This window comes from Lithobates pipiens, unplaced genomic scaffold (genome assembly GCF_037356315.1).
Source record: "Lithobates pipiens isolate NorthernLeopardFrog02 unplaced genomic scaffold, aLitPip1_a1.2 Scaffold_18, whole genome shotgun sequence".
NCBI classification, from domain to species: Eukaryota; Metazoa; Chordata; class Amphibia; order Anura; family Ranidae; genus Lithobates; species Lithobates pipiens.
Window position 1 is genome coordinate 375,537,570 of NW_027507758.1, and position 23,616 is coordinate 375,561,185.

The window sequence follows — 23,616 nt, forward strand, 5'->3', positions numbered from 1 at the left end:
TGTGTATTTTTTACTTTTTTGTTTGTTTACAATTTATTATTTTTTTCCAACCTGCAGCAATTACAAATGCAGTCAGGCATATACATAAATGATATCACACATTCATGATTTCAAGCAACAATATACGGGGCCCGGATATGAAAGGTCAATGTACTGCATTGGGGCTAGAGTTGTGACATGTTTTTGCCTAAAGAAACTTTAGCATGGAAACCAAAATTTGCTAGCAGCAAAGCGTTCTCTTACCTTACCATCTTACCTCCCTGCTAGAAAAGGTCTTAAAACTGTACACTTAGATGCACATGTGCAGCGCAGCACATAATCTCAGCATTCTTTGGTGCCTGGGTGAATTCATTTTTGTCATCCAAGGCTGACCAATCAAGATGGCTTAAGCCATTGGTAATGGAAGAAGGCTGGGCATAGAGGTCAGTGGCAGCAAGGGAGCTCGCAGACGTCACAGTGCATTTGAGAAGGAAGTGAAGCAAGTTTTAATTCCACTTTAAGGGCTAGTTTACACTTGCTTCAAAACATGGCTTCGGACATGCTTGTTAAATCTCTCTGAACGCCAGTCAAAGCCACTGTCACTAAATAAAATGGTTAGCTTACAGTCCTGTTTACACTTTACTTTTGCTTGGTGCTTCGATGAGGCTTTTGTGGGGTTCTTTTAGACCTCAGTGGGGCTTCAAGTGAGCTTTGTCAAACTTCTATGGAGGCTTTGAAGCACCACTAAAGCTACATGGGGTATAATTTTTGAAGCAAAGCAAAGCAAAAGCAGGTGTAAACAGGACTGTAAGCTAACCATTTTATTTAGTGACAGGAGCTTTGACTAGCATTCAGAGAACTTTAACAAAGCCTGTCCGAACCCCTGTTTTGAAGCAAGTGTAAACTAGTAGTTAACGTATGTTGAAGCCAAAGCAAATGTAAATGAGCCCCAAGGTTACTGGTGAGTAGGGATGTGCTGTCTGTTTGAATCAAACTCATGTTCGACTAGAACATTGGCTGTTAGCCTGTTCACTGAACAGCGAGCAATTTGGGGTGTTTGCGGCAAATTCGAAAGCCGAAACACCCTTTAAAAGTCTATGGGAGAAATCAAAAGTGCTAATTTTAAAGGCTAATATGCAAGTTATTGTCATAAAAAGTGTTTGGGGACCCAGGTCCTGCCCCAGGGGACATGTATCAATGCAAAAAAAAGTTTTAAAAACTGGCGTTTTTTTCAGGAGCAGTGATTTTAATAACGCTTAAAGTGAAACAATAAAAGTGTAATATTCCTTTAAATTTCATACCTGGGGGGTGTCTATAGTATGCCTGTAAATGGGTGCATGTTTGCCGTGTTTAGAACAGTCTGACAGCAAAATGACATTTCTAAAGGAAAGAAAAAACTCATTTAAAACTACTTGCGGCTATAATGAATTGTGGGGTCGACAATACACAACAGTTCATTGATAAAAACGGCATGGGGATTTCCCCACAGGGGAATCCCGAACCAAAATTAAGAAAAAAAAAAATGTGTGGGGGTCCCCGGAATTCCATACCAGGCCCTTCAGGTCCAGTATGGATATTAAGGGGAACCCCGCGCCAAAATGTAAAAAAAAAAAAAAAAAAATGGCGTGCCCCCCCCTTAAAACCCATACAAGGCCCTTCAGGTCTGGTATGGATATTAAGGGGAACCCTTCGCCAACATTTTTTTTATAAAAATGGCGTGGGGGTCCCCCTAAAAATCCTTTCCAGACCCTTATCCGAGCACGCAACCTGGCAGGCCGCAGGCAAAGAGGGGGAGATGAGAGAGCCCCCCCCCCCATGAACCGTACCAGGCCACATGCCCTCAACATTGTGGAGGGTGCTTTGGGGGGCACCCTCATCCCCACAACCTTTGGCCGGTAGTTGAGGGGGGTCTGCGGGTGGGGGGCTTATCGGAATCTGGAAGCCCCCTTTAACAAGGGGACCCCCAGATCCCAGCCCCCCCGTGTAAAATGGTAATGGGGTACAAAAGTACCCCTACCATTTCACAAAAAAAGCGTCAAAAGAATGTTAAAAATGACAAGAGACAGTTTTTGACAATTCCTTTATTCAAAGTCTTCTTCTTTCCATCTTCTTCCTTCTTCCTCCATCATCTTCTTCCTCTGCTTCTTCCTCTGATCCTCTGCTTCTTGCTCCGGTGTTCTCATGCGGCATCTTCCTACGTGCTTCGTTCTTGGGCTGCTCCGCATCCATGGGAGGCTCCCGCTGTGTGGCGCTTCTTTTTCTTTGACATTTCTTATATAATGGAGGGCGGGGCCACCCGGTGTCTGCATAGTTCCAGGGCCAACACCACTAGACAGAGCTAGCAGCATGACACCAATGATCATTTTAGCTGCCTTTAAGGGTGGCATTCTGAAAATCACTGTAAAGGATGCATTTTGTTGCCTGACCACCAATGTAAGGGGCATTTTACCATTTGACCCCCAATAAATTGGATTTAGTAAAGGTTCTCAGGGACCTGAAAACTCTAGGCGTTCCTCTGGGATAAAAAGTTTGAGAAAGGCTGCTCTAGATCACTGTTTCTATACCATTTTTTAGTCAAGGCACCCTTTAAAATTCCACACAATCTCAAGGCACCCCATTCTAAAACTAAACTAATAGTGTTGTATAAAGTAGCAACATCCTTATGCATAGGACACCCAACATTAGCAGGCAAATTCTTCCAAAGCAAATACACCTTTCAACACTGGTACTGATTAGTATCCCAATGTTTCTCTCCCTCAATCAGCTCATGTGACCCTGGTGCTAAAGGAAAGGGGCGGGGAAGAGGCAAACATGGATGCTGTACAGGTGCCCAACATCCTCCTTATCAACTGATGACATTATTGGTTGTTAGGACACTGGCAGCTAGAAGGGTGTAATGGTGCACAATGAAAACCTGTGGCTTTGTGTAACTAATAGGCAGTTTTTGGGCAATTTCTAGGTATTTTGCCAAGGCACCCTGGCTGAAAAAGGCTGCTCTAGACTAATAACCTATTATAACACGATTCAACACATGCATTGAATCACGCACATCTCAGGATACATAAATCCTGACATCATTATATTACAGGCACACGATTTCTTTATCCAATACTTGTACCATATAACCTCCCACACAGCACTTATCATTTGCTATCATAAAAGATGTCTCCTAGATTACACACCTCAATTCCACAAAGGAAATACAGCAGCGAATTCTCCAGATCCTGGAATGCAAGATATTTCTGTGCAAGTGGTGTGACCAGAGTCTGCAGAGGAATACAGAAATAGGTTAGATCAGTGTTTCTCAACTCCAGTCCTCAAGGTGCCCCAACAGGTCATGTTTTCAGGATTTCCCCCCAGATGAAATGGCTGTGGTAATTACTAAGGCAGTGAAACTGATCAAATCTCCTGTGCAAAATAGTGGAAATTCTGAAAACATGACCTGTTGGGGCGCCTTGAGGACTGGAGTTGAGAAACACTGCGTTAGATCCCGTCTTTCTTTACTTGGAACAATCATTTTGTAATATTCACCTCTAATGCTGTCTGATTAAAGAATGTCACAAACTGAGCCGTCAGAAGCACCACAATGTCCTCCCGCAGCAGCCCTACAACAAGCAATGTTGGAAAAAATAAACCTTAGGAGAAATATACCAGGAACCCCTACTATGGGATTAATATGCACAATGTTCATGTAATATGAGAAAAAGTAATATAAAATAAATATATTTGCTCTGCGGACACTTTATCAGGTACAATTGTTTTGCACCTCTCTTTTGCTTTAAGAACAGCCCGAATTCATCATGCCATAATACAAGAAAAATGTTTCTGGTCCAAAACATCAAGGTGTTCCTACCAAATTGTCAGCCTTAAAGAACCATGTGGCTAACACCATCATCTACATGTTGCAGCAGAAATCAAGACTCAGACCATTCAATGATTGTTCAATAATCAATTTTGGCGACCCTGTACCCAATGTAGACATACACTATATTACCAAAAGTATTGGAACACCTGTCCGAACAAACACATGAACTTTAATAGCATCCCAGTCTTAGTCCGTAGGGTTCAATATTGAGTTGGCCTGTCCACAAGGTTTAGGAGTGTGTCTATGGCAGGGGTTCTCAGCTCCTGTCCTCAGGACCCACTAACAGCCCAGGTTTGCAAGAAAACTGAAATACATCACCGGTGATATAATTTGCTGCTCAGTGATTGCAGTATTCTAGTCTGCATCTTCCCGAGGTAATACTTAAAATATGACCTATTAGTGGGTCTTGAGTACAGGAGTCGAGAACCACTGGCCTATGGGAATGTTTGACCATTCTTCCAGAAGCACATTTGTGAAGCCAGGCACCGATGTTGGACTAGAAGGCCTTGTTTGCAGTCTCCACTCTAATCCATCCCAAAGGTGTTCTATCGGGTTGCAGGTTAGTCAAGTTCCTCCACCCCAAACTCGCTCATACATGTCATTATGGACCTTGCTTTGTGCACTGGTCCAAATCATTTGGTAGAGGGCGAATTATGCTTTTGGGTTGTTCTTCAGGGGTTGGGCTTGGCTCCTTAGTTCCAATGAAGGGAACTCTTAAGGAGTCAGCATACCAAGACATTTTGGACAATTTCATGCTCCTAACTTTGTGGGAACAGTTTTGGGATGGCCCCTCTTGTTCCAATATGATTGCGAACCAGTGCACAAAGAAAGGTCCATAAAGACACGGATGAGCGAGTTTGGGGTGGAGGACCTTAACCCGATAGAACACCTTTGGGATGAATTAGAGCAAAGACTGAAAGCCAGGCCTTCTTGTCCACATCAGTGCCTGACCTCACAAATGCGCTTCTGGAAGAATGGTTAAACATTCCCCTAGACACACTCCTAAATCTTGTGGACAGTCTAACTCAATATTGAACCCTACAGACTAAGACTGGGATGCAATGAAAGTTCATGTGCGTGTAAAAGGCATGCATCCCAATACTTTAGGTAATATAGTGCATTTTCCTGTTCTGACCTGACAGCTATGGAACCTAGTATGGCTCAGCATACTGTTCAAACTATTGCCAAACCTCCTGGCCATGTCTGCACTCATTTTGTTTTTAGATGCATCTATGTTATTCATCGGTTGCCTATTTTATGTTAACAAGCAGATACACCAAATAAAGTGGCCACTGGATGCAAGTGGTTAGACAGACACATCTATACTAAAGTCCAAGTCCATTTATCTCACAGTGTAAAAATGTAATAATTCTGTACAGTTTTAAACTTCATATATAGAGATATGGTTATGTCCTTATTATAAAATATATGATTTGGCTACAGCAAAATAAAGTGACACCAACTTCAGCAGAATTAGTTACGCTGGCCATAGATGGGTATTTTTTTTTTTTTTGTTTAGCCAGCTGGATGAACAAAGTAAAAAGAAAGAAAAAAAAAAACAGATTCCTCCATCCGTACCAGCGAGGTGGATGGAGGAATCCCCCCTGCCAAGACATTGTATTCTGACAGTGGCACTCACTGGTGTCAGCATACACTGCTCAACAGCTGTAGCCGCTGATCAACAAACATTTTCCAGCATGTCCCTTTGACCAATCAAACAACTGGCTTTTACTGAACGGGGAGACCACACACAGATCAAAATTTGCCCGGTCACTGCTGAACTGGATGAATTTAAATCCGTCTAAGGTCAGCTTAACACTAGTTAGAATATGTACATTTCTACCATTACCTAAGTGCCAATAAGGGTATAATGACTTGGGCATCTTGAGAGACCCGATAGACTAATGCCTCGTACTCGCGATCAAACAATCCAGTGGAAAAGTCCGGCAGACTCAAGTCCGCCGGACAATCCCGCCGTGTGTGGGCTACGGCGGACTTTTTATTTTACCCAAAAGTCCGGCGGACTAAAAGTATTTTTTGCATTCCATTGCTTTTACAAATACCCCAATGTAAGCTGAGCAATATCATGGTGAAGAAAAAACAGGGTAGAAAATGGATTGATATTATGTCATAGGGTTTTTACATATAATAAGTATGAAAACCATTATCAGCAGTCTTTAAATGGCCAGAGCCATTAAAGTAGAACTATAGGCACAACTTTTTATCATTTTGGATAGAGCAAGGGAGCGTTATAACCCCTGTCAGATTTTTTTTTTTTTCACCATCTGTGTCCCATTGCAGAGATTTACCTTCACTTCTTATCCCATAGCCAAACAGGAAGTGAGAGGAAGTACCTGAAAATTAAGAGAAATTCAAAATATACGCTAAAATTCTTGCCCAAAGACTCCTCCCCCTAATCCCCCAGCTGATTCATCCGGATCAGTTGGGATTTACACCCGGCAGGCAAGCCTCAGACGCCACTAGACGTGTCATAGGAGTTCTCCAATTTGCAGAGGCCCGTCGAACGCCTTCTCTGCTCCTCTCCTTGGACGCGGAGAAGGCGTTCGACCGGATCCATTGGGGATACATGGACGAGGTCCTTCGGAAGTTTGGCTTCAGTGGACCGTTCCTATCAGCCATTCTTGCCCTATACTCGGCTCCTTCGGCACAGGTCTTCACCTCTAACATGCTATCATCTCCCTTCGCCATTTCTAATGGCACCAAGCAAGGCTGCCCACTATCCCCTACCATTTTTAACCTTCTTATTGAACCGCTGGCAGAAAGAATTCGCTCCCACCCCCTAATTACAGGCGTTTCCATGCAGGAGGGCCCTCACAAAATCAACCTCTTCGCGGATGATATCATTCTTTTTTTGACTTCCCCAACCTCCTCCCTACCACAGGCCCATCAGATACTCCAAGAGTTTAGCTTAATCTCCTACTATAAAGTGAATTTTTCTAAGTCAGTAATACTAGATACCGGCCTTAGACCCGGCCTTAGACCTTCTCTTCGGGCACGACTGATGGCCACATTTCCATACAAATGGAGTGACTCCACCATCCCGTACCTGGGCATACACTTAAGCAAATCAGCTTGCCGACTAGCGGAGGCAAACTTCCCCCCTCTTATTGACAAACTCAAGATAGAGGCCAACAGGCTAGCCAAGTATGAACTCTCTTGGTCAGGATGACTAGCCTCCTTCAAGATGCTATTACTCCCCCAAATTTTGTACACATTTAGAGCACTACCTGTCTCTCCCTCTAGGAAGCACCTCCTCGGTCTCACTCTCTTGATGAATAAATTCATCTGGAGCTCTAAAAAACCTAGATGTTCTAAATCACTTTTACTGAAGCACAGGTTGGCTGGGGGTATGGGCCTGGTGGATCTATGGGACTACTACCTTGCATCCAGGCTGACACAGATCTCCCATTGGTTTAACTCGGCCATAGAACCGAAATGGTGTTGCCTAGAACGAGCCCTTACCCCCACTCAAGACCTGAAACAACTTCTTCTCACTGATTCAATTAAACCCTGGCCTCTCCAGTCCCTCCCTCTCACAGTTCGCGCTTCCCTGCAAGCCTGGCGAGATCTTCTTAGGTCCACGCCCCCGTCCTATAAATTGGTCCCTCTGCCCATTCCCCTACTGTCCTTAGAATTCTTAATTCCCGATCTTTCCGTCAAAGAATGGGTCAAGAAGGGGTTGCAGTCGTTGCAAGATCTTTTTCAGGGACCTTCTATGATCCCGTACCAATCCCTGAGGACACAATTCCAATTAAAACCTACCGACATATACAAACATCATCAAATAGCCCATTTGCTCCGAGGTGGTGGAGTCACCAGTGTTTCGGTGGCCGAATCTCTTTGGCACTTTCTTAATGCTGACCCCCCCCCTACCTAAAGGTATTTCCCTATTCTACAACTTTCTACAGCAAAAACGTGTTTTTAGCAAATCTCGTCCCTTCTTGCGCTGGGAGGAGGACTTAGGCTGCGCCTTTTCTGAGGCGCAATGGTGTCAGGCATTCAAGGCTAATTACAAGGCCTCCAGGTGTGTTGGGCACTGGGAACTTGCCCAGAAGATTGCCCTACGCTGGTACCTCACTCCCTTTAGGATTTCTAAATTTGGCCTGGCTGAGTCCTCCCCCCTGTGCTGGAGGAACTGCGGAGAGGTTGGTAATTTACTTCATATGTTCTGGTCCTGTAAACATCTTCGAAGCTTTTGGAATGCTATTTTTAGAGCTATTTCCGATATTACCGGTTTCCTATCTACCCCTGAACCAGGCTTGGCAATTCTTAACTTAGGTATTGATAGATTCCCGCCTGACTTTAGAATTGTCATCTCCCACATCCTCCTGGTGGCTAGGTCACTGATAGCTAGATTTTGGAAGAACGACCAAGCCCCCAGTGTTTCTGAGGTATGGTCGACCACCTCCCCACATTACTCCTATGAGCTGGTGCTAGCCCTCAGGATGGGGAAAAAAAATTCAGTTTGATAACAATTGGCAAATTTGGAACACATGGTATAAGAGTACTCACCTGCTGTGATCTCTCACCCTAGTGTTTAGCTCTTCTTGATATAATGTAATAATCTTTACTGCAACCTACATTACTACTATTATTCATATAGGCTTTTTCTTTTGGACATGTGACAGACCAACCATTTCCAGTTCTTTGTTGTTTTGTTTAATGTTTTGTTTCTTTCTGTTCTGCAGTATGTTCATCAAATTGCTATCTACCTCTCCCTACTGCCTGATTGTGCTATGCTATGTAATGTTGTGACAGCTTGGGGGAGACACTTATGACTATTTCCTCATTGTACTGTAAATTTCTTGTGAAAACCTTTCAATAAAAACTATTTACAAAAAAAAAAAAATTAAGAGAAATTCTTGGGGATCCCCTGGTCATCGAAACTAGTGTCCCCATTGGAAGATTTCCCTTCTATTACTTTTCTGGGGACAAACCAATATTGTAAGATTTTTAACTTTCAATGATAATGGTAAACAGGACAAAATAGAGGGGGGGGGGGGTGTGGATCTCCCTAATGAGGACACAGACAGCAATAAAAACTGACAGGTGTTGTAATCCTTCTCCACTTCATCTAAAACGGAAAAAACAAAACAAAAAAAACAACATGTTTTGCCTTTAGTTATACTTTAACCAGTTGCCGACCGCCGCACGACGATGTACGTCGACAGCATGGCACGGGCAGGCATAAGGGCGTACATGTACGTCCCTGCCTTCCCGCGGGTCGGGGGCCCGATCGGGCCCCCGCCCGGTGCCTGCGGCGGTCGGTTTTCGTGCGGGAGCGATCCCGGACGAGGGGACGGCCATTCATTCATGGCCACCCCCTCGCGATCGCTCCCGACGAATGAAAATCCTTCGTGACATCACTTCCTCTCCTGTGAGGAGAGGAAGTGATGTATTCTCTCCTCCGTGTCGGTATTTTTCGTTCCGACACGGAGGAGAACGGATCGGTGAGTTGCACCAACACTCTACACAAACAGTAGAACATGCCAGGCACACTCACACCCCCCCTTTACCCCCCGATCACCCCCCCAATTACCCCTGCCCCCCAGTCACAGTGACACCAATGTCATTTTTTTTTTTTTTTTTTTTTTTTTTGCATTGGTGTCATTTGTGACTGTAATAACTGTTAGGGCAGTTAGGGTTAGCCCCCTTTAGTTCTAATGTACCCCCCTAACCCCCCCAATAAAGGTTTAACCCCGTGATCACCCCCCGTCGCCAGTGTCACTAAGGCTGGGTTCACATTGCAGCGGTTTATGAGAACGAATGTGATTCGCACCGCACTGCAGTGCAAATCACATCCGATCTCTGTGCGATTCGAGTTCAGCCATTCGCCGCACCCGCCACACCCGCCGCACCCGCCGCAAATTCGCACGGGACCCTTTTTTTGGCCCGCAGCAGAATCGGATCGCATGGGTGTTCACGCCATGCGATCCGAGTTTGCAGATCGCACTGCGATATGCAAACTGATCTGGGGGTGTCAGTAACATTTCACTGACACTCCCAGCAGTTCGCATAGGGCAGTGTGAACTGCCGCCGGGAGGCATGCGATGCGGGAACCCGCCGCGCATTCGTGGCGTTCCCGCATCGCTCCAGTGTGAACCCAGCCTAATAAGCGATCATTTTTCTGATCGCCGTATTAGTGTCACAGGTGACGCTAGTTAGGCAGGTAGGTATTTAGGTTCGCCGCAGCTTTTTATAGCACCAGGGACCCCCATATACTACCGCATAAAGCCCCCTGATTGCCCCCTAGTTAACCCTTTCACCAGTGATCACCATATAACTGTTACAGGTGACGCTGGTTGGTTAGTTATTTTTTTATAGTTTCAGGGCACCCGCCATTTATTACCTAATAAAGGTTTAACCCCCTGATCACCCGGCGGGTGTCATTTGTGACTAATAACTGTTAGGGCAGTTAGGGTTAGCCCCCTTTAGTTCTAAGGTACCCCCCTAACCCCCCCAATAAAGGTTTAACCCCGTGATCACCCCCCGTCGCCAGTGTCACTAAGGCTGGGTTCACATTGCAGCGGTTTATGAGAACGGATGTGATTTGCACCGCACTGCAGTGCAAATCACATCCGATCTCTGTGCGATTCGAGTTCAGCTATACAGATAGTATGGCTGAATTCGTGTCGCACCCGCCGCACCCGCCGCAAACTCGCACGGGACCCTTTTTTTGGTCCGCAGCAGAATCGGATCGCATGGGTGTTCACACCATGCGATCCAAGTTTGCAGATCGCACTGCGATATGCGAACTGATCTGGGGGTGTCATTAACATTTCACTGACACTCCCAGCAGTTCGCATAGGGCAGTGTGAACTGCCGCCGGGAGGCATGCGATGCGGGAACCCGCCGCGCATTCGTGGCGTTCCCGCATCGCTCCAGTGTGAACCCAGCCTAATAAGCGATCGTTTTTCTGATCGCTGTATTAGTGTCACAGGTGACGGCAGTTAGGTATTTAGGTTCGCCGCAGCTTTTTATAACGCCAGGGACCCCCATATACTACCGCATAAAGCCCCCTGATTGCCCCCTAGTTAACCCTTTCACCAGTGATCACCATATAACTGTTACAGGTGACGCTGGTTGGTTAGTTATTTTTTTATAGTTTCAGGGCACCCGCCATTTATTACCTAGTCTCACTAGTGTACCCCTAAATTTAGGGGTGTCTACTTTCCAAAATGGGGTCATTTGGGGGGGGGTTTGTGCCATCTTGGCATTTTATGGCCTTCAAAACTGTAACGCCCTTAGAAAGCCTGAAGGCGGTGCTTGGTTTTCGGGGCCCCGTACGCGGCTAGGCTCCCAAAAAGTCCCACATATGTGGTATCCCCGTACTCAGGAGAAGCAGCAGAATTTATTTTGGGGTGTCATTTCACATATGCCCATGGTATGCGTGAGCAATATATCATTTAGTGACAACTTTGTGAAAAAAAAAAAAAAAAAAAAAAAGTTTGTAATTTTCCCGCAACTTGTGGCAAAATATAAAATATTCCATGAACTCAACATGCCTCTCAGCAAATAGCTTGGGGTGTCTACTTTCTAAAATGGGGTCATTTGTGGGGGTTTTGTGCCATCTTGGCATTTTATGGCCTTCAAAACTGTAATAGGTAGTGAGGAGTGAAGTCAAATATTTACGCCCTTAGAAAGCCTGAAGGCGGTGCTTGGTTTTCGGGGCCCCGTACGCAGCTAGACTCCCAAAAAGTCCCACATATGTGGTATCCCCGTACTCAGGAGAAGCAGCAGAATTTATTTTGGGGTGTTATTTCACATATGCCCATGGCATGCATGAGCAATATATCATTTAGTGACAACTTTGTGAAAAAAAAAAAAAAAAAAAAAAGTTTGTAATTTTCCCGCAACTTGTGGCAAAATATAAAATATTCCATGAACTCAACATGCCTCTCAGCAAATAGCTTGGGGTGTCTACTTTCTAAAATGGGGTCATTTGTGGGGGTTTTGTGCCATCTTGGCATTTTATGGCCTTCAAAACTGTAATAGGTAGTGAGAAGTGAACTCAAAAATTTACGACCTTAGAAAGCCTGAAGGCGGTGCTTGGTTTTCGGGGCCCCGTACGCGGCTAGGCTCCCAAAAAGTCCCACATATGTGGTATCCCCGTACTCAGGAGAAGCAGCAGAATTTTTTTTGGGGTGTCATTTCACATATGCCCATAGCATGTGTGAGCAATATATCATTTAGTGACAACTTTGTGTAAAAAAAAAAAAAAAATTTTTTTTTTGTCATTATTCAATCGCTTGAGGCAAAAAAATAAAATATTCAATGGGCTCAACATGCCTCTTATCAATTTCCTTAGGGGGTCTACTTTCCAAAATGGGGTCATTTGGGGGGGTTTTGTACTGCCCTGCCATTTTAGCACCTCAAGAAATGAGATAGGCAGTCATAAAATAAAAGCTGCGTAAATTCCAGAAAACGTACCTTAGTTTGTAGATGTGACAACTTTTGCGCAAACCAATAAATATACAATTATTGACTTTTTTTTTACCAAAGACATGTGGCTGAATACATTTTGGCCTAAATGTATGACTAAAATTGAGTTTATTGGATTTTTCTAATAACAAAAAGTAGAAAATATCATCTTTTTACGTTTATATCGCAAAAAATAAAAATCGCAGAGGCAATCAAATACCATCAAAAGAAAGCTCTATTTGTGGGAAGAAAAGGACGCAAATTTTGTTTCGGTACAACATTGCATGACCGCGCAATTACCAGTTAAAGCAGCGCAGTGCCAAAGTGTAAAAAGACCTCTGGTCATTTACCAGCAAAATGGTCCGGTCTTAAAGTGGTTAATATATTCCTCATGTACCTTGAAGAGATCTGGGGTCAGCTCAGTTGCCTTTTTTTTATGGAGCTTAAGTCGAGGGGAAAGGCTAGTAGTCTTTGTTTACCCTTTTATGTGGTTATGTTACGTGATATTTACTTACACATATTTTTTTTTTTACATTGTATACGTATTAAAGCATAATAATCTCATAAAAACAGATTGGTTTGTGTAAATTACTTCTTGTAAGTTCCTTCACGTAGGTTTGTACTGAGTGAATAATTTCTGGTGTTGTACTGTTAAAACATAAGACTATAAGTATCTTTCTAAATATACCTATTACCGTAATTCTTAATACTTTAGTCTATAATAGCATTAATAAGTTAGAGTGTTCTCACCAATCACTGGCTTCACATTGTGAAATCTTTGATCTAGTTCATCGTTCTTTAGGTGAAGATGATCATTTGATGTTGGACTGGAGGACATGGATGCATCTGCGTAAGCAGGAAAATCTTCCTGGTTAGATGATGGCTCTTCGGAGTTTACTGAGCCATACAACTGACTTGGTATATCACTTTCCTTTAATAGAGGCTCATGCTCTTGATTTAGTGACTGTGTGGCATTCCGTGGACCATCATAAAACATAAAAATGACCATGAATTGTATCAAAGTCCATAGAACACACATGAAGATCTGAAGAAAATAAAATAAATATAAAAAAATAAACTGCAGTGCAATTTTGTAATCAAAAACATTTATTACACATTTACTTTCTGCATGTTGTGTTCTTAAAGACCACTCCAGAAAATAATAGTTTAGTTACGTACTTGTTTTAAGATGCGTAAACTAATTCTAATGGGTTGAATATTAATTTACTCTAGCCACTAGAATACATTTAGGCATGTTTAGGTACGTTTACAGGAAAACAGGAGTACATTATTAATTGTCCTGGCTCCCGATTCTGTTCCAGGTCTGGTCCACTGCCAAATACATCCTACCCCTTCCAAGCACATCTGCCTTACAGCGCATCCTGCCTGTTCCAGCTAATCTCTGATGATCAACTCATCAAACCTCAGTAACTGGCAAACCGTGCTTCTTTGGGCGCTGCATTCCCTGTACCACTCTAAGCCCTTGTACACACGGTCGGACATTCCGACAACAAAATACGTCGGATTTTGTCCGAAACTTGTGTTGCATACACACGGTCGGACAAAGTTGTCGGAAAATCCGATAGTTCGTAACGTGATGACGCTATTTAGTTCCGAGGGGACTACGTTCAGGCTAGTAGCCAATAGCTTTGGTCTAGGAATTTGATCTGAGCATGCGTGACACTTTGTCCGATTGGAATTCTCTACAAACGATAGGACAAAGTCCGATTGGATCATGTTGCCGGAAAATTTTTATATCATGCTCTCAAACTTTTTTGATCGGACATTCCGACGGAAAAAGTCCAATGAAGCCCACACACTGTCGGATTATCCGACAACACTGTCCGATCAGACATTTTCCGTCGGAATGTCCGACCGTGTGTACATGGGCTAAGGGGTGTGCTGCACTCAGCCACAAGGGGAGCCCTCTCAGCACCACGGCCTCGCACTTGGAACTTGACACCTATGTAGAGAAAGGTTTCCCCCATTGGGTGGGACTTTAACCACTTGAGATCCGCGCTATAGCCAAATGACGGCTACAGCGCGGATCTCCTTTTCCGGGACTACGTCTAATGACGTAGTCCCGTGTACGAGCGGCCTGCACGCCCCCTGAGGGGCGCGCGCGGCGCGCTCTGTGATCAGCAAAACAATGAGACTCGCTTGATCACCGATCCGTGCAAGGGGTCGATCCCGACCCCTTATCACGTGATCAGCTGTCAGCCAATGACAGCTGATCAGGTGATATAACGGAGCCGGTAATCGGCTAGTATTCCTCCTCGCGCTGACAGCGCAAGGAGAAAAAAAAAAGCCGATCACCGACGGCCGTGATCGGGACATCAGTCCCGATCACGGCCAGCAATGCAAGCGCCCACCTGCCCCCTGCCAGTGCCCATCTGCCCCCTGCAGTGCCACCCTAATAAAAAGTAAGTGCCCCCCGTCAGTGCCACCCAGCAGTGCCCACAGTGCCACCCAGCAGTGCCACCCACAGTGCCACCCAGCAGTGCCACCCACAGTGCCCACAATCTGCCTCAAAGGTGCTGCACCCCAGTGCCGCCCATCAGTGCCCAGCAGTGCCGCCCATCAGTGCCCAGCAGTGCCGCAAATCAGTGCCACCTATCAGAGCCACCTATCAGTGCCCATCAGTCCCATCTATCAGTGGTACCCATCAGTGCCCATCCGTGCCACCCATCCGTGCCACCCATCCGTGCCACCCATCCGTGCCATCTTTGCCCATCAGTGCCGCCTTATCTGTGCCCATCGGTGCCGCCTTATCTGTGCCTATTAGTGCCGCCTTAACTATGCCTATCAGTGCCCACCAATACAGCCCATCAGTGCCCACCAATGCAGCCTATCAGTGCCGCCTAATCAGCGCACTTCAATGAAGGAGAAAAATGACCCGTTTGCAAAATTTTATAACAAACTATGAAAACATGATTTTTTTTTTATTTTTTTTTTGCATCTTTTTTTGTTTGTTTAGCAAAAAATAAAACTCCGAGCTGTAACTAAATACCACCAAAAGAAAGCGCTATTTGTGGGAAAAAAATGATAAAAATTTCATTTGGGTACAGTGTTGTATGCCCGCGCAATTGTCATTCAAAGTGCATCAGCGCTGAAAGCTGAAAATTGGTCTGGGACTGAGGGGGGTTTAAGTGCCCAGTAAGCAAGTGGTTAAAGACTCAAAAAGTGATGTTTTATTTTAAAATATTTAAATTGTTATTGTTAATTTCATATAAACATTGTATACCAAAAGGTATTTCACAATAAAATGGGTACAAAATCACACAATACAAATCACATTATGTGTATGTCTATTTATACATGCAGATATTGTCGGAAATGGACAAAAATGGCTGTATGAGGCAAATATCATGTCATGTCTATGGGCTGCCTTTTTAAGATGCAGGATGCGACTGTTTAAATTACCACACCACTCCCTACATTTTATCTTTCTTAGCCCTAGTTCACACTGACAGTGCGAATGAAATGGTGAAAGTTCAGCTGAACTTGCACCATTTCATTCCCGCATGTCAGTCCCGACTTTGGGGGTGATTTCAGAAACATCTGTGTGGGTTGCTGCACAGATGTCAATAGAAATCGCACCCTGAAATCTCCAAAAGTAGTACAGAAACTACTTTTGGGAATTGGTGAGGCGCTGCAAATGCAGCACCAATTTGGACGGTGCCATTGCAGCCGATTTGGAATGCCAAATCACATCAATGTGAATCAGGGCTTAGTCATGGCATAACTCTCCCTACAGTAGACTAGGGGAAGCTACAGTAGTGTTATAGTAGCTAAGTTAAACTCCTGTCATCCTGTTAAGTACTTTGAACCATGTTGCTAGGTATTTCCTAAAGCCTAGTACACATAGTTACATAGTAGGTGAGGTTGAAAAAAAGACAAGTCCATCAAGTCCAACCTATGTGTGTGATTATGTGTCAGTATTACATTGTATATCCCTGTAAGTTGTGGTCACTCAGGTGCTTATCTAATCGTTTTTTGAAACTATCGATGCTCCCAACTGAAACCACTGCCTGTGGAAGGGAGCCACATCCTTGCTGCTCTTACAGTAAAGAACCCTCTACGTAGTTTAAGGTTAAACCTATTTACTTATGATTTTAATGAGTGGCCGCGTGTCTGATTAAACTTCCTTCTGCGGAAAAGTGTTATCCCTATTGTGGGGTCACCAGTACGGTATTTGTAAATTGAAATCCTATCCCCTCTCAAACGTCTCTTCTCCAGAGAGAATAAGTTCAGTGCTTGCATCCTTTCTTCATAACTAATATCCTCCAGTCCCTTTATTAGCTTTCTTGCCCTTCTCTGTACTCGCTCCATTTCCAGTACATCTTTCCTGAGGACTGGTGCCCAGAACTGGACAGCATACTTCAGGTGAGACCGGACCAGAGTCTTGTAGAGTGGAACAATTATCGCTTTATCCCTTGAGTTAATCCCCTTTTTAATGCATGCCAATATTCTGTTTCCTTTGTTTGCAGCAGCTTGGCATTGCATGCCATTGCTGAGCCTATCATCTACTAGGAAGCCCAGGTCCCTTTCCATCCTTGATTTCCCCCAGAGGTTCTCCCCCCAGTGAGTAGATTGCATTCATATTTTTGCCACCCAAATGCATTATTTTACATTTTTCCACATTAAACTTAATTTGCCATGTAGTTGCCCACCCCATTAATTTATTCAGATCTTCATACAAGGTTTCCACATCCTGCGGAGATGTTATTGCCCTGCTTAACTTCGTATCGTCTACAAATACAGGGATTGAACTGTTTACCCCATCCTCCAGGTCGTTTATGAACAAATTAAACAGGATTGGTTCCAGCACAGAACACTGGGGGACCCCACTTTCCATCCCTGACCATTCTGAGTATTTTCCATTTATCACTACCCTCTGAACTCGCCCTTGTAGCCAGTTTTCAATCCATGTACTCACTCTATGGTCCATGCCAATGGACCTTACTTTGTACAGTAAACGTTTATGGGGAACTGTGTCAAATACTTTTGCAAAATCCAGATACACCACATCTACATGCCATCATTTATATAGATGGCACCTCACCTCCTCATAGAAGGTTAATAGATTGGTTTGGCAAGAACCATTCTTCATGAATCCATGCTGATTACTACTGATACCGGCTCTTTTTTAAGTATCAGTCAGTAGACCGTCAGTAAAAATTAGGAACAATGGTCTGGCAATTACTTGACTGAGTTGCATAAGGACCCTCGGGTGCAAGCCATCTGGTCCTGGTGACTTATTAATGTTAAGTCTTCCAAGTCTATCTTTAATTCTGTTCTCTGTTAGCCATGACGGTGCATCCTGTGAGGTGTCATGAGGATAAACACTGCAGTTTTGGTTACTGAAGCCCCCCCCCCCCCCCGATTCCCTTGTGAAGACTGAGGAGAAGAATAAATTCAATACCTTTGCCATCTCCCCATCCTTGGTAACCAGATTTCCTTACTCATTCTTTATGGGGCCAATATGGTATGTCCTTCCTTTTTTACTGTTTATATACTTAAAGGATTTTTTTTTGCTCTCCTCCGCTATGTGTTTTTTGTGTTCTATCTTAGCTGCCCTAATAGCACCCTTACATTTCTTGCTGCATTCTTTGTGACGTTCGAATGCCGATGATGATCCTTCAGCCTAGTATTTTTTGAAGGCCTTCTTCTTTGCTTTTATATGCATTTTTACATTGGAGTTAAGCCATCAAGAACTTTTGTTTGCTCTTTTAAAATTAATGTCCCAATGGGATGCACTGGCCCATTCACTTATTTAATATGCTCTTAAAGCAAAGCCATCGCTTCACCTTGTTCTTTGTTCTTAAGATTCTATCCCAATTTAAATATTCTAGCAAGGTTCGTAGTTTAGGGAAGTTGGCTCTTTTTAAATTCAGTGTCTTTGTATTCTCCTTATGTTTCCTATTTGTGTGAAGCTAAATGACCTGTGATCGCTTTTTCCTAAATTGCCCCTTATTTCCACAATCGTGATCAGGTCTGTATTGTTGCTAATCAGTAGGTCTTGTAACACTTTGTTTCTAGTTGGTAGGTCTACCGTCTGACCCATGAATTTGTCCTGCAAGACATTTAGGAACTGGCGAGCCTTAGATAAATGCATGGTGTCTTCCGCCCAGTCTATTTCTGGATAAATGAAAATCCCCCATTATGATGACACTTTCCATCCTTGCTGCTAATCCAAATTGTGATAGGTGGTCTGTCTCCCCCCCTCCCTCAGGTTAGAGGGCCTATAGCATACTCCCAGTATTATTTCCCCCTAAGTTTCATCCCTTTGGCGCTCTACCCATAAGGATTCCGCCTCCTCCCTAGCTCCCTTAGTGATGTCATTTCTCACATTGACTTGTACAGTATTCTTGATATACAGGCATACCCCTCCCCCTTTTTTACCCACTCTATACCTGCGATAAAAGGGAATACCCTTGAATGGTTGCCAGCCAATCATGAGAGCTGTTTTCAGGCAGCATTGGTAGGTTCAATTCAGCCCGTGTGTACTGGAGTTGGTCTGACAGAAGCTGAAGGGGCATGACCGAAAAAGGTCTGCCAATTGGCTCCCCATCCCAGTGGCTGAAAACACTGACCCCCTGTCAGAACACAATAGCACTGCAGGGGTGATCGCTGTACTAACGTTGGATAGTTAGTACAGCGGCTCCTTCTGGAGCAGTCTGTTTTTTTTTTTCAGCCCTGCTGGATTGAACGAATGTAAAATTTCTAGTGTGTACCAGGCTTAAAGAAGTTAAGGCAGAAGGTTTTTTATGCTAATAAAAAGTCTTCTGTGTGTAGCAGCTGCCTCCGCACCCCTAATACTTACCTCAGCCCCTTCTCTGTCTAGCGATGTCCACAAATTCCTCGGCTGTCCTTCCTGATTGGCTAAGACACAGCAGTGGTGCCACTGGCTCCCGCAGCTGTCAAAGTCAGTTAGCCAATCAGGGGAGAGAGGGGGCAAGGCAAAATGGCAGCTCTGTGCAGACACAGACACATGTCTGAATGGACACACGGAGCTGCTGCTCAGCTCGGGTGTCCCCATAGCAAGCTGCTTGCTGCAGGGGCACTTGATAGAAGGGAGGGGCCAGGAGCAGCAAGAGGCACCCAAGAAGAGGAGGATCCGGGCTGCCCTGCGCAAAACAAACTGCATAGAGCAGGTAAGTATAACATGTTTATTTTATTTTTTTTACAAGAATTTACAAATCACTTTAAATCTAGGTATGAGATCCAACCTACCTCCTTCCCCTACCGTGGCTAGGAAGGAGACATACTTATCATAATGGCAGCTTGCATCGGCTCTGAGCATTATCAAAAGACAAGAGGAATACAGAGGAAGGGTGGATGTGTTAGCCTCCTGTCTCCCTACATTCCTCTTGTCTGGGGAAAGCTACCATTATTATGAGTTTGCCTCCTTCCTACTTATTTTCAGATTTTCCATGTGAGCAGAGGTCAGGGAGGATGCTTATAACTAAATTTATGAAGCACCTAGCAGCATGGGACAAAGTACTACATATACTATGTACCATGAGGGGCAAAACGGGTTAAAAATTTATGATTGTTCTTTCTTATTTTCTCTGCTTAGTGATCGAGGAAAAAAAAAAGGGCAAAAAGCATCTTTACTATTTTTATATAGTTTTCACTTTATCCTTTGGCTAGGTTCACATCTATGCATATGCGGTTGATGTGTTTTTGAGGCCCGTTATTGCAGTTTATTCATTTGTGTTTTTTGATATGTTTTGTTTTTTGGGATGTGTTAGTGTTGCTCAGAGGAGGTGCTTGTTGTCACGTAGGAAAATGCACCAAAAAAAATGTACATGCGTTTTTTTCATGCGTTAGTTCATTGGAACTAATGTTAAGTGGATTGTAGTGCGTTTCTGCAAATGCACTGCAGAATGCATAGGTGTGAACCTAACCTAAAAAGAAAGCAGGCTAAATATTTCTGGTGCAGATTTAGAGTGGGGGGTTAACATTTTAACTGGTATAATAGGTGTGGGACATCAGTATTATCCATATTTTATATTTCTGATGGCAACCTTGCCTGTTCTCACCAGGACAACATGTTAAAACCCTGCTCCATATTTAGGAATATATGATAGTTTAACAAGCATGGAATCTATGCCATACATAAAGATATTAATCTACACTATTTACAGATGTTTAAAAAGTGAAGAGAGCTATCACAAGGGGTTGCAATATGTAGATATGTCCAGGTAAAAGGCCTCGGTTATTTAAACTGACTCACAATTTTAATTTCCCAATATTACTTTAATACTTTTACTACTAAACCAAGTCAAAGAGGTTCCACTCCTTTTTCTGAGCTTTTCCCTTAGAACGTCTTGTGAAAAGGCAAGGAGAATTACATCACATATTAAGAAATGCTACAGGGTCACTGCTGTTCTGTGTTTTCCATAGGAATTATCAACATTAGATAACCTTTGTAATAAATGCACCTCAAAAGACTTAAAGTGGAACTTCACTCTCCCAATCAACATTGACTTTTTAATCCCCATGCTACTAGCATTAGTAAATAGATAGGAAGGTTTATAATTATTAACTTGTTTTAATTTTTTTTTTTTTTACATTTCTCCACTTTCTTCCTGGCTTCCAGGCCTAGGCAAAAGCAGTCAAATATCCCAGGAGTTTTCAGGAGGGGAAGAGGCATTTTCTCAGCTAAGCACACCCTCCTGTCTGGATGCCTGAGAGAGAAGGGCAGATGGATTCCAGGAAGCAAATGCTATATGAATCATGTGCCCTTACTCAAGATGGCCAATATCTGCTTGATCGCTACTACCTAATGATTTCTTGGCTGGTGGAGTTTGCAATTGCCCACTGACAATTATTGCACACATATTTTCATGGCTATGGTTACTCTATGCATAGACTGGCAGATAGATCAGGATAACAGGGAGCTGTCTATCTGTAACCTGCATTTCTAGGAACTGATGGACCGAAGCATGCATGCTTGTATATACTACCCTAAAGCTTTTCCTTGTGCCTTTGGTGAAAATGTAGTGTCTAGATCAGTGATGGCGAACCTTGGCACCCCAGATGTTTTGGAACTACATTTCCCATGATGCTCCACTACACTGCAGAGTGCCGGAGCATCATGGGAAATGGAGTTCCAAAACATCTGGAGTGCCAAGGTTCGCCACCACTGGTCTAGATGCCCACAAAGGCAATCCAATCAAAAAAAAAAGAAAAAAGGCAGCAGGTGGGGCTTAGTCCTGAATTCAGGAAGCAACAAAGTGAAAGTACTTGCAACCTCTCTATCTATATATATATATATATATATATATATATATATATATATATATATATATATATATATATATATATATATATATATATATATATAAGAAGATTTTTCAAGCATTTATATGAAAATCCTCATTGCACCAATGACTTGATGAATGCCATTCGAAAGCACTTCGAAAGGATTGAACGAAAACATCATACACTAAAGAAAAATTTCCATCCTGCTCCTTCAAATTTTTGAAAAGGAACGTCGATTTGAACAAAATTCTACTAGTGCATGGCCAAACACATAGAGAACAGTTTTATGGCTAATTTAATGTATTAGCTTTTAAGCTAGCCATATGGATAGAAATTCAGCTGGTTCAACAGGGCCAACTTTTGATCTATGTATGGCCCCTATGGTTGAGCAGACGTTAAACTACAACCACCTTATCATGTTTCCCCTCTCGATCAGCGCTGCAGGTTATAGGGTTGCCACCTTTTCTTCACGTCAAACCCGAACACTTCAGCAGTGTACAGCAATTTTTTTAATAGTATAAATTATACATATATTTTGCAATTAAATACCATTTCTAATAAAATGAAGCTAGGGGTTCTTCTTTGCATCAGAGTCCAGAGAGTTCCCTTTTTACATCTGAACTTGCATAGTTCCCTTAAGGCCCATACAAACGATCAGACTTTTTGACAACAAACATGCAAATTAGCTGTTTTGGAGCAACATCCGACAGTGTGTACGCTCCATCGGACAAACTTTTTTGGTTTTCATCTTTTGTTGGCTGTGCGAACGGACAAACTTTCTGGCAACAAAAGTCCAATGGAGCAAAGTCTGATCGTGTGTACAGAAAACCATAGGACTTTTGTACAAAGTACAAACAGGCATGCTCAGAACCAATGCAAAAGATCAGACAACAATACAGAAGTTGACCAAAGGTGGCGGTAAAGAGCAAGCCGCTAGAGATAATAGCAAAAGAACCCAGCAGGCTGGCTGTACTCAAGTTGATCAATTGATCAACTTGGTACATTCAGCCTACCCATTAACAGTTTGATTCTCACCTGGTTCCTGCTGAACTGGCTGAGATTGGAACCGTGTATGGCTGGCCTCAGTGGTAGTAATTCTCAAAGAATCCTTTTAGGGTGTGAGTAATTTTGCCAAAGTTGTTTTTTGAACATTGACTGGAGACTCAAGTCATACAAAAGGTTAAAACAACCTATTCGGACTACTGCTTTTCAGAGTAGGCCTTCACTGAACTCTCAACCCTTCCCATTGACATAGAATTGTAAGATTGGCCAAGCTGAGCTTATAGGTTAGTGGAGTCCATCGAAATTTCAAGATATACAACTTCAGCTATACTTTATGGTTCATTAATGCACTGATACATATGATACAACAAATAATAGCAATATATAAGAAAAATATTCTTACTCCAGGGGCAGAGAACTTATCAACGTGGAATGGTCCAAGCTGGAAGGTGCAATATCTAAGGAAGATGTTAAATGCAGGACCTGAAATATCACAGCAAAAGAAAGTGTGAAAATACTTTAAACTGACATGACCAAGCACCAACACAATAATATATTATCGAGTTCAACCGCACAGTTTACACCCGTCTCAAACTGCTTATTGCAACAGGAGGGAACCCTGCAGCTGTAAAAAAAAAAAAAAAAAAAAATCTAATTTTAAAGGCTTTGTTTTTTATATATATATATATATATATATATATATATATATATATATATATATATATATATATATATATATATAAAGTGATCTTGCACAGTATTAAAAATAATCAAACATGTTAAGTGCAATCCACAAAAGGGTAAATAAAGTGCCAAAGTCTTAAGGTGCAAATGATAATATCTCCACAAAAAGGTGCAAAATCCTGCAATACAGTAATAGTAACTAAACATGTGCAAATGTCAATTCTCCAAAAAAACAATCAAGGTATTCCAGTCCTCTAATGAGAATAAAGTGCTACATGTTCCTGTCAGTGGCCCCGATAGCCCGGGTTGGTCTGGGGTAGGGATCCGTCCGTTCCCGAGTCTCAGAACCTGCTGGTCCCAGGCGCAGTAAC

General features: G+C 43.1%; 1 protein-coding gene across 5 annotated transcripts in view; it reads right to left on the reverse strand.

Moving 5' to 3' along the window:
* The window catches only part of LOC143988284 (major facilitator superfamily domain-containing protein 8-like), a 79,555-nt gene that overhangs the window by 13,226 nt on the left and 42,713 nt on the right, over positions 1–23,616 (reverse strand). For all 5 annotated transcript variants that reach the window (XM_077487738.1, XM_077487736.1, XM_077487737.1 and 2 more), the window contains 4 exons: positions 22,965–23,044; positions 13,037–13,331; positions 3,511–3,584; positions 3,162–3,245 (listed from right to left, as the gene is read on the reverse strand). In XM_077487738.1, the coding sequence (XP_077343864.1) occupies positions 3,162–3,245; positions 3,511–3,584; positions 13,037–13,331; positions 22,965–23,044 (533 nt within the window). The remainder of the gene's footprint in view (positions 1–3,161; positions 3,246–3,510; positions 3,585–13,036; positions 13,332–22,964; positions 23,045–23,616) is intronic.